Source organism: Empidonax traillii, unplaced genomic scaffold, assembly GCF_003031625.1.
Source record: "Empidonax traillii isolate 1590-97213 ecotype Southwest subspecies unplaced genomic scaffold, ASM303162v1 scaffold2215:size32315, whole genome shotgun sequence".
In the NCBI taxonomy this organism is placed as follows: domain Eukaryota; kingdom Metazoa; phylum Chordata; class Aves; order Passeriformes; family Tyrannidae; genus Empidonax; species Empidonax traillii.
The window spans coordinates 11,189-22,328 of record NW_020957408.1 but is presented as its reverse complement, the minus strand read 5'-3'; the positions used below and the strand labels follow the sequence as shown (position 1 = coordinate 22,328).

Sequence of the window (11,140 nt, the reverse complement as noted above, 5' to 3'; positions counted from 1 at the left end):
TTATGAAACAGGGATGTACAGAGCACAAAAAGACCAGTGGAAGAGTGTGTGTCATAACAATAGTTTATTAGTTTCATTATCACTATATATTCAGTTTCAATATCTAAGGTAAAAGTGAAGCCTTTCAGCTGTAGATTATTTTAAAACTTGAAACCAAGCAAGTATTTTACGTTCAAGTACAATACAACTGAATACAGCTGGCATAAATGTCTTCTTATGTTCTGGGATTTTCGATCAGGAAAATATTTGCCATGGTGAAATGTCCTCTTTGCTACTGTTTAGCATTTAACTAAATATTCTCCCCCCTCCCCACCCCACCAAAAAAAAAAAAAAAAAAAACCAAACACACAAATGTTTGGCTCTTACAGCCAACTGACTTTCAGTCAGAAAACTGACAAAACAAAGCCAAATATCTCCATTCTAATTTTTTCCTTTATTAAATGCAGTTTTGCACCCCCCTCAAAGATCTGTCTTTGTTTCCTGAGCTGCTATGCTCCTGGCCCAACATTTTGATTCATGTCTGTTTAAACAGACCCACAAGGATTTAAGAGGTCAGACAGAATTAGAGCCATCTCCCATAACTTTAAGTTTCCTTTTCAATCAATGAAGAGAGATAGGCACATTTTGTGAGTATCTATTTTATACCTTTGTTGTTAATTGGAATGAATAATTTCCAAGCACTGCCTGTTTCTCTCCAGTGTCAATTAGATGGTGTTCGGTTGAGTTGGTAAACCTAGATATCTAACTTTTAAGTACCATTTACACCATCTGATTGTCAATTCCCTCCCAATTATTTACTATAAACATTTCAAGTCCAAAGGAGTGGGTGGAAATAGAACTTAATCCTTAAATATTTTGGTTAAATTTAAATATAGGGGTTTTGCAATTCAAAAAATACTTTTTCTTTGTATTTTCATGTATAACTTCTGCATGCAGTGTGTTTATAGTAAGTGTTACAGAAACTATTAATACTTTAGTCTCTGTGGGTGAAGGCAAGCCTACTTGAGGTTGACGTTCAGCTTAAATTTAACCCATAAGAAACACTACGTCCCTTGCTGCTTACATCCTCTCCACTCCCATGCACTGAGTGGATAAAATCCTGCTGGATTTTCCACCTCATTATGTGATATTTTTTAATTTTTTACTTGGCTAGTGAGTATCCAGTTTTTTTTAATATTCTTTTGATGACAAACTCCTTTTTAGTATAGTTTCCTGGAGTTTTCTCAGTGTTTGTGTACATGGGGATAAAGTGACTTGTTTTCATTCAGTATACATAAAAGCTAATAGATGCTTCTCTTGTGTTAAATTAAAATGCAAACTACATGTCTTTGAGATGAATAATGTTGAAATGGAGATTTTTCTTCTAATATTTCACAGGGTGACAAAGGAAACCAAGGTGACAGTGGAATCCAGGTATATCAACTTTATTTCTAATGAAATCATTTGGCAACACTATTAATAGAAGTTTTAGGCATTGATTCAGAAACTTTTCTTTAGGATTAAGCTCCACAGAAGGTTTGTTTGAATAGCAGCTATAACTCTCCTTCAAGGAAATCTGTCCAGTATGAATTTCCAGCTGCATTTCTAGGGCCTGAGCAGGCCTACCTACTGTACTACCTGCCTTCCTAGTGTACTGTAATAAGTGGAATTTTCCTCCTTGTTATCTAAAATCATGGTAATACCTACAAGAAAAAAGTATCATGTCACTGCTCAGATCCTGACTTGGTTCCTCTGTGTGCAGAGTAGAAATTGTGTTCTTTTGCACAGCTTCTGCTTTGATCTCTTTTTAAGAGTAACTTTTGAGGCTGATTTGTCCTGGTTAGGATGAGGTTTCAGGGTTTAACTCTTTGTGATATTTTTCATAGTTTAATTATGTGTACCAGAAAAATATATGTTTTAAGAAAATGTGCTTCTTTTCTGAAGGGAATGAAAGGAGAAAAAGGAAGACAAGGAAATCCAGGCTTACAGGTACTGTTAAAATAGGGATCCTATTTCAAGAGAGCCATAGTGATCCTAGTTCAAGATCATGATTCATATTTGTTTCTTAACACTACTTCCATCAACATGGATAAGTCTTTGCATCATGTGAAATATATTTATGTACTACATGATTACATAGTTATGTAAATTACCTCTTAAACAATCTTAATGTCTTTAAAATAAAAAATACAACACATACAGAGAAGATGGAGCCTCATTTCTCTCAGCTGTGTGTGCTAGAAGGATGAGAGGAAATGCACATGAGTTGGAATGCAGAAAATCCCAACTTAATATACAGGAAAAGCCTTTTGCTTTGAGGGTGGTCAAACACTGGATCAGGCTGCTCACAGACATTGTGGCAAGAGCTGTCTGGGCAGTGTGTTGAGCTGATCAAGTTGCATCTGTTCTGCAAAGGAACTTGAACCCAAGGAAATCACTTCCAGCCTACATGTTTCTGTGGTTCTGGGATATTATATCTTAAGAAACAGACCATAAGTGCATTTTTTATTATTAAATCCTTAATTATATGATAGTTTTGTAAAGTAGCTATACGTAATACAAAATGCAGATGACAGCACAAAGTAGGTTTTATGTAAAGGTTATAAGAGTAATACATGCGTAGTTAAGATTTTGCATGTACCATGCTACATTTTCATACAGTTCATTATCTCCTAGACATTACTGGGAGTTATTGACATCTTCTGTGCTCATAAATTACAGATGTTTCCTGTTTCAGCTGCAAATCAGTGAGATGTAGTTGTTTCTCTTTAACTCTGGGCCAGTGTAGTCTGATTGTGTCATAGTTGGCTATCTTGTTGTACCACAGAAAATAACTGTTAGTATTTATAAATACTTGTTAACTGCATACTCTGTCATGTCTAAACAGAGAAGTATTTGTTTGAGGTACATATCTAAAACTAGACTTGGAAGGAAGCCACAGCTGCTTTTTTCAGAATTACGACATTGATACAGCTGCCTGTCTAGCCAGGAGGAGCTGATTCCTGTGTTAGTTAACTCTCTCAGGAACCTGAAGGTTGACAGTAGTTCAGTATTGAAGCTGAGCATATTTTTTTAAAAAGAAATAGTTTAAGAGACCAGTCATTGATTTTAACCAAATGTAACGTCCTATCTAACATTTTACAAATTAAACATTCTGGTTTTTCCTTTTGCAAATGATGTACAATTTCTCCATATATTTATTATTTTAATCATGAGGCAAAACAAAGCGATAGTGAAAGGAAACATCTTTTTTTCACCACAGAATGATGCAACTTGAGTTGTTCTTGCTTGCTTTCTTTTTTTGGAGAAAGCTGAAAAAATAATGCAGACTGAGTCTAAAATTGTTTCCCATGCTTTTCTGATTTGGTTGGCAACCAAAAAAATCAGTCATTCAGATAATTCTGGTGGACAACACTAGGTCTTTCCAAGGTTTCTCAAGACTCCAAGACTTCTTAAAGATACAATACAGATTCCCTTGCACATAAGAGTGTATCAGAAAAGCGAACTGCCAACTTGCCATGGAACTTAATGGTCAGTAACACCACTGAAGCACTTGGCAGAAGTGACTCTGAAATCATTTGCTACCATGCAAAATCTGGCTTACCACTGAGTTTCTGTTTAAAAGGCTCTGAAATTAATTTATGCTTCAGTAAGACAGTATTAAACAGGTAGAATCAGGAGTTTTCTTCTACTAGAACACAAAATTTTATTTCTTTTGTCTTTTGTAAAGTAAATAAGACACTGTCTCTAAGTCTGTGTTATGTTAATTTGTATTTAATATCTTTGATATATTTGCAACTTATTCTCTTGGTATATGATATTAAAGTCATTAATAAGTTGTTCATTCACCATGATATAAATTTTTCATCATTAAATTCAAGGGGTTTTTTTGCACAATCACAATCACAAAATCTTTAAAAATTGCCATTTATTGAAAACAAGGGATTCAAAGTAATTTGACTCAGCCTGCTTTTTAAATTTTTTTTCGTATTATTTCTTAAAGGGAGTAGAAGGATTGAGTGGAGAACGAGGAGAGGTAAGTATTTTTGTAATGACAAATACAGTATTACAAAATTATTCCATTTATTTCTACAAATTATGCGATCTGTAAAATGTGTTTATAGTCTTGCTTCTGTTCTCAGATGTCTATAGGCAACAGAAGAGAAACTGAGAAATATCAGAGAAGAGAAAGAAGTATTAGTTAAGAGAGACATAATGAAATATATATTTCATTAAATGAAATATTTTAAAAAAATAATTAAAGCCAAGTATATACTTTAGGGAATTAAAAAGCCAACAAACCAACCACCAAAAACAGTGATAAAAAACTGGTTCAGGAAAGGAAATACTTAAGGGAAAAGGAATCCAGAGATTCTGTGGTCACTGTAAAATAAAAATGCATTCATCAAAATACAGAATAGTATTATATTATTCAGCAGTAACCAGTAATTGAAAGGCATGATATACAAATAAGGAACAGGATACATAAAGAAGATCCTTCTTGTACCCCTTCTGGTTTTTCGGAGAGTCAGAAAAGTTGGAGCATATAACTTAGAGATCAAGACCATTGCATTCAATGACAGTGTTGAGTTTGCCTAATTCCTTTTGAGCTCTGCTGATATACTCTATTTTCAGCTCCTGTAAAAGTCTGTAGTAAGGATTTCCACAGATGAAATGTTTGTCTTGTGTGTTTTAACTGTCACCAGTGAGATTTCTTTGTGTGCCTTTATTTCAAAGCCAATGAAAAGAATTATAGCAAAATCTTTACAAAGATTTTTTTTTTTTTTAGAGGTTTCTGCTTTTTGACACTGACTCAGAAAATGCAGGGTAGAATTTTTTCTCTCTGCTACTAAGTCTATATAGAAATAATTCACCTTGGCTTGAAACTTGAGGGGCATAAGGGAAAGTGTTCAAAACCAGGCTGGATGCAGCTCTGAGCAACCTGGTCTAGTGGAGGGTGTCCCTGACCATGGCAGGGATTGGAATGAGATGATCTGTAAGGCCCTTCCAACTCAAACTGTTCTTTGATTCTGTCAAGGCTGCTTGGACTGCTCTTAGTTTGTCAGAATCTGCATTTGTTGCTCTTGAGGATATTTTTAGAAGTTTCACATTTTCTTTTTTTTGTTTTTCCGTTGTGTTTGGCTAATCTATATATACTTATGGCCAAACTTTTTAATCTTTGTGTTCCATGTTGATAAAAATTGGTATTTAAAACATTGGTTTTGTTGGTTATTTTTTATTTATTTCAATGTTTAGTGAGATCAGAGTACATATTTATTTACAGATTTCTTTGTTCAGTACTTTTTATTAAAACATTGTTGCATATCTATGGCTGGATACATTAAGTAGAAACCCAATTAAATAATTGTATGCACTTTAACATACGAACTGTTTCTGCTGTGTGATTCTATGAAATACTTAAATTACAGTTTGGCTTATAGGTGTTTTACTAAATCATTGCCAAAACTGGTAAAAGATTCCTTATATACTATTGAACTAACCTTTTTAAATATTTTAAATCATGGCAATAATATGCTTCTTCTGAAAGCTCATCTTCTTACTATGTGTTAATGTATAATGATGTTGTGTTTACTTTATTAAACCTGTAGAATTAGTTGATTTTCTTTTTTCATAAAATATGTTTTTTGTTAGACTGAGTCCTCAATAAAAAGTTTCTTCAACCTGTAATTCTCAGCACTTACTGAGCTCTTTTCCTTTTTAAAATTTTCTTTCCCAATAGCAAGGGTCAACAAACAAGGCCACACATGGGATGTGGTTAAGCACTAAAAGACCACGATATTCTGCAGAAAATGTTCCCTCTGCAGTTTCATTTGCTCTTTGGCAAGTTCTTCAGGCAGTTTCTGCTGATGCTTCCAACATTTTGTCCTGATGTTTTTCTACTGGCTTCCTGCCTCTGGTGTTTTTCTACGGTAGATGCCATTTTTCCAGTATTCACTGGTTCTTAATGCTTTCTAGCCCCTTTAGTTCAAATAGATCAATTTGCAAGTCAGATGTCTTTTATGTAAACTTAGTCCATAGCTGTAAAAGTGTTAAAAAAAAAGCAAAACAAAAAAACCCAACCAAAACCAAACAACTCCTAGCTATAGGAGCAGCCTGGTTTTCAGATCTCAGCACATGTATTCTAGTATAGCCACAGGCAGGTGCATATGGTCCATGTGTTTATCTGTGAGCCTTGCTGACCATGGTAAATTGACCACCTTTGTAATTATGTAATTTGCAATTATGTAAGGAATGAACAGGTACAAATCTACATGATATAACTAAGAGGATCAGTTTCCTGTTACTACAACATTCAAGATGACAATATAAAAAAAAATAAAATGCTATTACAACTTTGGAAAAAGTTCTGATTAGTGTATAACTTTTGAAGGTATGGACTGCTGTTCAGGTCATCTTTCCAGCAGCACTCTTAGGCACCTGACTGATACCTGTCTCATTTCTGTGTTTTTTTAAGGGGATAAACTACCTATCTTATTTTAGTGTCTAACTGTCTGCATAGAACTGGGTAATCTAATACTGAATTTGAAGCTTGCTACCCTGCAGTAATTCATGAGGAGAATTCTGGACATTGTTACTAATTTAGACCAAGCCAAGAAGCTTTGAATTTTTCTGATATGAAGAATTTTGATAGGTCATGTAGAAAATTATACAAAATAATATAAATACCATAATTTAAAATTCAGTGTAAGTCTATGAAGACTGTATGCATGAGTATTTCTTAAACTTCTATTGTATGTTTCAGTAAGTTTTGTTATATATAATAGTTCTGTTCCCACAATTTTATCTAAAATAGTTGTAAAGGATGAAAGAAAATTTTGAGGCAACTGATAATATTGTGCAGAAGCTGTGCAGAAATGGAAGGAAAAAACTCATCAGGGAGCAAATATAGTATACTGAATTTAATCTTGGGCACATCCCAAATTACATTGTACTGATGTTTTATTGGCTTCAGAGTGGGGAAAGAGTTCCACATGAACTATTGCAGTAGGTAATTCCATACATAGAAGAACCATTGCTTTGATGAAGATATATCAAACTATTTTCCAGTATTATTTTAACCTTTTCCAGTGAAGCAAATGGACTACAATTACCAATCAGATGGGAAAAAAAGAAACAAAAAAATTGCTAACTCAAATCAAACTATTTTTCCTTTGTCTTATATAATACAGAAATAGGGGTCAAAGGCTTGATTATTACAGTAAGTTTCCAAGAACTTCAGTGATGCCAGAATTTCACCTCTAATTTTTCCAGCCTTCTAAGGAACTTACTGTGAAAAAAAATTCTAATTCTCATGCAAAAGAGAATAAAGCCTTTCCTTCCATGTGGTAATAATGAATACTAATTTTAAATAGTAATTAGTAAGTTAAATGGTTCCTCAACGTTAAAAAAGGTAACTTATTTCTAGTTATATTTGGTAATTGTATCTGAAACAGTTACCAAAGAACCTCAAAACTTCAATACATTTCATCAATATCAAGTTAATATTTAGTGACAGTTTTATGAAGATCATCAATAAAGATTTTCTCAGAATATGTTTGTGTGGTGCTACCTGGCTTCTGGATGATCACTGAAGATACAATTGGCTTTTCATTGGTTTTTCATTCCAGAAAGGTGAGAAAGGAGATCCAGGCATTCCAGGCATAAGTGGACAAAAAGGAGAATCTGGTGTCCAGGGTTTGGTTGGACCTCCTGGTCTCAGAGGTCAGCCGGGAGACAGAGGACTCCCAGGACCACCTGGATCAGATGGAAAGCCTGTATGTATAGGACCTCAAACTTGTAATTTTTGAGTACCTTAAAAGCCGCCAAGAAATGCGTCACCTCTGTTATTTTAACTGTTCTCTGTTCAATTCAGGCACGAGAATTTTCAGAAGAATTTATTCGACAGGTGTGTTCAGATGTACTGAGAAGTAAGTTTGAAAGCCTCTCTACTCTTTTTTTCCTTGTTTGAAGTGCTAAAGAAGTTTCCTGATAATTACAAAGTCTTTTTCTTGAAAGCAAGTTCTGTATTGCTGGTTTATCACTTTTTTTCCTACAGGTGTGGATACATTTCCACACCACAGGTTCCATACTTTACCATCTTATTTCCTAAAGGTATCATATTCTCTAAAGAGATGAAACTGATTTTGTATTCATGTTTTTATTATTTCAACACTCAAAGCAATTTTTTGTTTGAATTCTCTCAGCCCAGTTGCCTGCCATCCTCCAGAGTGGAAGACTACAAAGCTGTAACCATTGTCAGTCCCAAAGTGCTCCCCCAGGACTTCCAGGACCACCAGGTCCAAGAGGCCCTGAAGGACCAAGAGGGTTTCCTGGTTTACCAGGGAATGATGGCATCCCAGGGCTGATGGGCATCCCAGGTCGCCCTGGGGCTCGTGGAACAAGAGGTATTTTGTGCATACATCATGGTGCAAATGGTCTTTGTGACTTGCTTTTCTCCTTCTAGTTTTGAAGGGGGTCAGTGCAACGTGGAGTAAGAGAGTGGCTGGGCCTGTATGACAGAGTGTAATTGTGAACGTGGCGCAGAGTGGATGTTTCACTGCTTTCGAAGAACACAACAGAAGAAGAGAAATACAAGAACTCAACAAGATAGCTAGTGTTCAGTTCTGCTGTAGTCAACCTGTTCTGATCTTTTTAGAGAGTCCTTAGTCTCATGCAAATGTTTCTAGCTGTGTTTAGATTATTCTTTTAGATCAAATATGCTTAGACATGGATTTCAATGCATTTCCGTGTTTTCTAGTTTCTTTTCTTCCAAACTTGTTTGTTTCTGCTATTTTTAGGAACAGTATTCATTGGCTACTTACTAACTGCACTGACTTTTTGCATGTGACAACTTTTAGACTCCCTCTGATTACCTGAGGTTTTGTCCTTTTGCTCTTTTTATCTCAAAAAGATTTTTGCTCCTTTCTTTATGCTTTTCTTAAAAATTTGAGATTCTTTTAAAGCAAACTAAGGTTTATACTTTCAGGTAACTCAGCTGTCCAAGCATTCCAACTGATTTCTCTGATGTATTTGGAGACTTTATGTTAAGTATGCCTATGTAGTTTGGAACTAGAGAAAGAGACTGGTTGAATTCCATAATTTGGTAACTGGTAGGATCAAAATAATCAGAAAAGCTACATCTAACTAAAATACATCTAACTAGTAATGTGCCAAGAGTAAGCAGACACACGGTTGGTAAATATTTACTTTCTCTTCGACGTTAACTGTGACCTATAACATCACATTTATTCTGGATGTAATGATGATTTGCCTGTAGTGCTTTTATAATTTCCTCTCCAATAGGAGAATGTGCAGTTTTCATCTGGAGCAGACATTGACAGGTCTGGCTATTCCATAAGAGTTGGAAAAATGGGTATATGTCTCTATGAAGAAACTGAATTTACTGGGTTGTTCTAGTGTAAGAGAGCTCATATTTTTACCCTCTCATTATTTCTTTGGTGGAGATTTAATTCTGCTGTGTGTTGTAGAGGACTGTGTATATATTCTGTATTCCACATGGGTTATGGTGAATAACTTACAACTTCTTAAAATCTTCGCCATTTGGAAGGCAATGACAGCAAATTTTAATTACCTGTCATCTATTCCCTCACTCATAGTGACTGTCTGCTTAACAAGTGCTACATCAGCTCTAAATTCAGTTGAAATGAGGATAATTTAGAACCCAGTCACACTGTGTAGGTTACAAGAAAATGCTTACTTTACATCCTATTATTTGCTTTTGAAATATTAGCTATTTTATTCAATAAATGTTATCAAATGCTGACTTCCTTGTTCATTGGATGAAAATACTGTGCAAAGATATACCTGTGTTTGCTAATTCACAGGACTACCAGGGAAAAACGGTGCAAAAGGCAATCAAGGAATTGGGGTTCCTGGGATCCAAGGCCCCCCAGGACCTCCAGGTGAGGGCTGGCTCGGCTGTGCAGATTCAGTGCATGCTAATAATTTCCAAAAAATATGTTTTAGAAAAAATGTTGGTATAATTTGGGAAAAACTTAAGTAGTTTGTACATATCTTAATTTCCATGTATGTTTTAGGGCTAATGCCTGTCTCTTGCATGCCCTTATAAATTGTTATTTAATACATAGTTTAATATAAGACATGTCTTGTAGAGGTTGGTACCTGAGACTGCTGTTTCTTGATAGATGGATCCTGAAATCAACCATTATGTGAAAACTGAGCCTTGATATGATTATGTGACATGTAAGCATTGCTTAGTGAGGGCATATATTCTTCCTAACATTAGTGTATGCATAAAAAATGCAAAGTTGGCTGTTTGGAACAGATATTAGGGCCTGATCCCAATCCAGAGAAACAAATAGAAGTAGAGGGACTGATTCATTTGATGGTGGTTCCAGATTACATGATAAAGTATAACTGTGTACTAAAGCAGATTTTTATATTGTCCTTTAAAAGCAATTTTTATTTAATGTGTTTTCCATGTGCTTTTAAAAAAATCTTAGTAAGGTATCACATTGTGTGTATAAATATATAAACAGTTTGTGACGAGAAGTGTCTTTTTTGGGAAATGAAATTTTCTTTATCTACAGACTTCACCAAAGTGCAGGGGTGTGTGTGGGGGTGGATCTGAACTTGCTCGTGTTTTTATTTCAGTAGTAATGTATTTGTTTATTGCATGTGTGTTATTAAGGTCCTGAAGGTCCGCCAGGTATGAGTAAGGAAGGACGTCCAGGGGAGCGTGGGCAGCCTGGTAAAGATGGAGATCGTGGCACTCCGGGAATGCCTGGACCAGTCGGACCCCCTGGAATTTGTGATCCATCGCTATGTTTTAGTGTAATTGTGGGGAGAGATCCATTTAGAAAAGGGCCAAATTATTAATTTGTGATAATGATAATTTAGAAGAATAGGTATGGTCTTCTATGGTCTTTCAAATCTCAGGAAGGTGACCAGCAATAATCCAATAAACAGGAACAAAAGTACCTCTGACATTAGAAACATTATAAACATTATAAATAATGAACCCAAAGGTTATACATTCCTTTAGACAAGAAACTCCAAAACTCCAATGACTTTTTTTTATACCTTGCACTGGTTGAATATCAACTGTTTTTGAAGATATCATTAGTTTTAATAGGAAATAACTATGATAGTATTTAAGTGTCCTATCATTCTCCTTTTA

The 11,140-nt window shown here is 35.0% G+C and overlaps 1 protein-coding gene across 1 annotated transcript in view; it reads left to right on the top strand.

Moving 5' to 3' along the window:
* Positions 1-11,090, top strand: part of LOC114071704 (collagen alpha-1(XXI) chain-like) — a 21,052-nt gene extending 9,962 nt beyond the window's left edge. The window contains exons 6-13 of the mRNA XM_027909552.1: positions 1,378-1,413; positions 1,924-1,968; positions 3,983-4,015; positions 7,608-7,754; positions 7,853-7,907; positions 8,184-8,384; positions 9,825-9,902; positions 10,652-11,090. Of these exons, the coding sequence (XP_027765353.1) occupies positions 1,378-1,413; positions 1,924-1,968; positions 3,983-4,015; positions 7,608-7,754; positions 7,853-7,907; positions 8,184-8,384; positions 9,825-9,902; positions 10,652-10,839 (783 nt within the window). The 3' untranslated portion in view covers positions 10,840-11,090. The remainder of the gene's footprint in view (positions 1-1,377; positions 1,414-1,923; positions 1,969-3,982; positions 4,016-7,607; positions 7,755-7,852; positions 7,908-8,183; positions 8,385-9,824; positions 9,903-10,651) is intronic.
* Positions 11,091-11,140: the final 50 nt, after the last annotated feature.